Raw genomic sequence first — 2500 nt, forward strand, 5'->3', positions numbered from 1 at the left:
TCCATCCCCTTCACCATCTCCCCTCATGGTCACATCCATCCCCTTCACCATCTCCCACCACGGCCACGTCCATCCCCTTCACCATCTCCCCTCATGGTCACGTCCATCCCCTTCACCATCTCACCCCACGGCCACGTCCCTCCCCTTCACCATCTCACCCCGTGGCCGTGCCCACCGTCACGGCTCTGTCCATCCCCAGAGCCTTGACCATCCCATGACCATGGCCATCCCCTGGTCATGCCCAGCCCCACATCCATGTCCATCCCACCACAATGTCCATCCCATGCCCAGCCCCATGTCCATCCCACAACAATGTCCATCCCAAAACAATGTCCATCCCACGCCCAGCCCCATGTCCATCCCATGACCACGTCCATCCCATGGTCATGTCCATCCCTTGTCCATCCTTTGTCCATCTCACACCCAGTCCCACGTCCATCTCATGACCACGTCCATCCCATGGTCGTGCCCAGCCCTTGTCCATCCCACATCCAGCCTGATGGACATCTCCATCCCCCTCCCCCTCCCCCTCCCCATCCTGCTCACCCTCCCCCTCCCCATGCCCATCCCCAGGGCCATTCCACAGCCAAGCCCATCCCCACGGCTGTGTCCATCCCTTGTCCATCCCGTGTCCATCCCTGTGGCCACATCCATTCCATGCCCAAGTCTATCCCAAGTCCATCCCACGTCCATCCCACAGCCACCCCGTGGCCGTCCCGTGGCCACTCACTCTCAGTGGGCTCCAGGCCCACGTAGGAGCCGGTGAGGAAGCGGTGGACGAGCGCTGACTTCCCGCTCTTGCTGCTGCCCAGGACACCCTGGGGGGAAGAGACGGGGGGGTCAGGGCAGCTGAGGGCAGGGGGACACAGGGCAGGGATGCAGGGACATGGGGCAGGAACATGGGGACACGGGGCAGGGACACAGGGCAGGGACACAGGGCAGGGACATGGGGACACAGGGCAGGGACATGGGGACACAGGGCAGGGACATGGGGCAGGGACACAGGGACACAGGGCAGGGACACAGGGACAGAGAGCAAGGACACGGGGACGTGGCACCCACCAGGCGGATCTCGGGGACGGAGCGGCCCAGGGTCCACTCCTGGCTGTTCACCAGGGCCTCTGCGGGGGGAGAGGGGTGAGACGGAGCCCAGGACCCCCCGGCACCCCCCAGCACCCCCCAGCACCCCCCAGCACCCCCCAGCACCCCAATCCCGGCAGGAGCTCCCCCCTGCAGCACCACGGCAGCTTCCTGCGTGGGCGGCCACCAACTGTCACCCGGCAACGGCACCGGGCCCGCGGGGGCGGCGCGAGGACGTGATGCCACGTGGGGGGACGGGGACAGGGACGGGGACGGGGTGGCACGAGGCCTCGTGTGCCAGGGCATGAGGACATGGTGGGCACAGGGGTGGAGGGTGGCGGGAGAGCACGGGGTGGCACGGAACAATCAGGACACAACATGGCATGGGTACACGGTGGGGACAGTCAGGACATGGTGTGGCACAGGGATGTGGTGGGGACAGTCAGGACACGGCGTGGCACGGGGACATGGCAGCAACAATCAGGACACGGCATGGCACGGGGACGTGGTGGGGACAGTCAGGACACGACGGGCACCAGGAGGCAGCGGGACGTGGCACGAGGACAGGACGGGCACCAGGACACCGCGTGTGTGGCACGAGGACAACGCAGTGGATTCCGGGACGTGGCGGTGACAGAGACACAGAGTGGCACCAGGACACGGCGTGGCACAGGGACACGGCGGCAACCGGGCCGGGCCACGAGCGGCACCAGGACACAGCGTGGCACGAGGGCTTGGTGCCAGGACACGATGGGTACCAGGACATGGCGTGGCACAAGGATGTGGCGTGACACAGGGACATGGGGGTGACAGGCCACAGTGGGAACCATCAGGCCACGACTGGCACCAGGACAAGGTGCGGCACGAGGACACGGCACGAGGACATGGTGGGCACTGGGACACGGTGTGGCATGAGAATGTGGCATGAGGACACGATGGGCACCGGGACACGGCGTGGCACAAGGATGTGGCGTGACACAGGGACACGGGGGTGACAGGCCACAGTGGGAACCATCAGGCTGTGACTGGCACCAGGACACGGTGTGGCACGAGGACATGGCATGAGGCCACAGCACAAGGACACGGTGGGCACCGGGACACAGCATGGCACGAGGATGTGGTACGAGCACATGATGGGCACCAGGACACGGTGGGCGGGAGGACAGGACGCCCACAGTGCGCGACATGTTGGGCACGAGGACACACGTGGCACAAGGATGGGGTGTGGCACGAGGACACGCCCTGACACGAGGACACGGCGCAGCACACGGTGGGCACGAGGACGTGGCACAAGGATGTGCCCCCTCCACCCCCTGCCTGGCACCCCCGGCCCCCCTGGGCACCACAAAAGGGGAAACTGAGGCAGGGGACGGTCAGAGGGTCTCCCCATTCCTGTGCCTCAGTTTCCCCCGTCCCCACA

At 66.1% G+C, this 2500-nt stretch overlaps 1 protein-coding gene across 1 annotated transcript in view; it reads right to left on the reverse strand.

Annotated features, from left to right (window-relative positions):
* The window catches only part of AGAP2 (ArfGAP with GTPase domain, ankyrin repeat and PH domain 2), a gene marked incomplete at its 5' end in the record, with an annotated part of 13162 nt that overhangs the window by 9052 nt on the left and 1610 nt on the right, over nt 1–2500 (reverse strand). The window contains 2 exons of the mRNA XM_027704279.1: nt 731–818; nt 1063–1121. Of these exons, the coding sequence (XP_027560080.1) occupies nt 731–818; nt 1063–1121 (147 nt within the window). The remainder of the gene's footprint in view (nt 1–730; nt 819–1062; nt 1122–2500) is intronic.

This window comes from Neopelma chrysocephalum, unplaced genomic scaffold (genome assembly GCF_003984885.1).
Source record: "Neopelma chrysocephalum unplaced genomic scaffold, ASM398488v2 Primary Assembly neopelma1_263, whole genome shotgun sequence".
Taxonomy (NCBI): domain Eukaryota; kingdom Metazoa; phylum Chordata; class Aves; order Passeriformes; family Pipridae; genus Neopelma; species Neopelma chrysocephalum.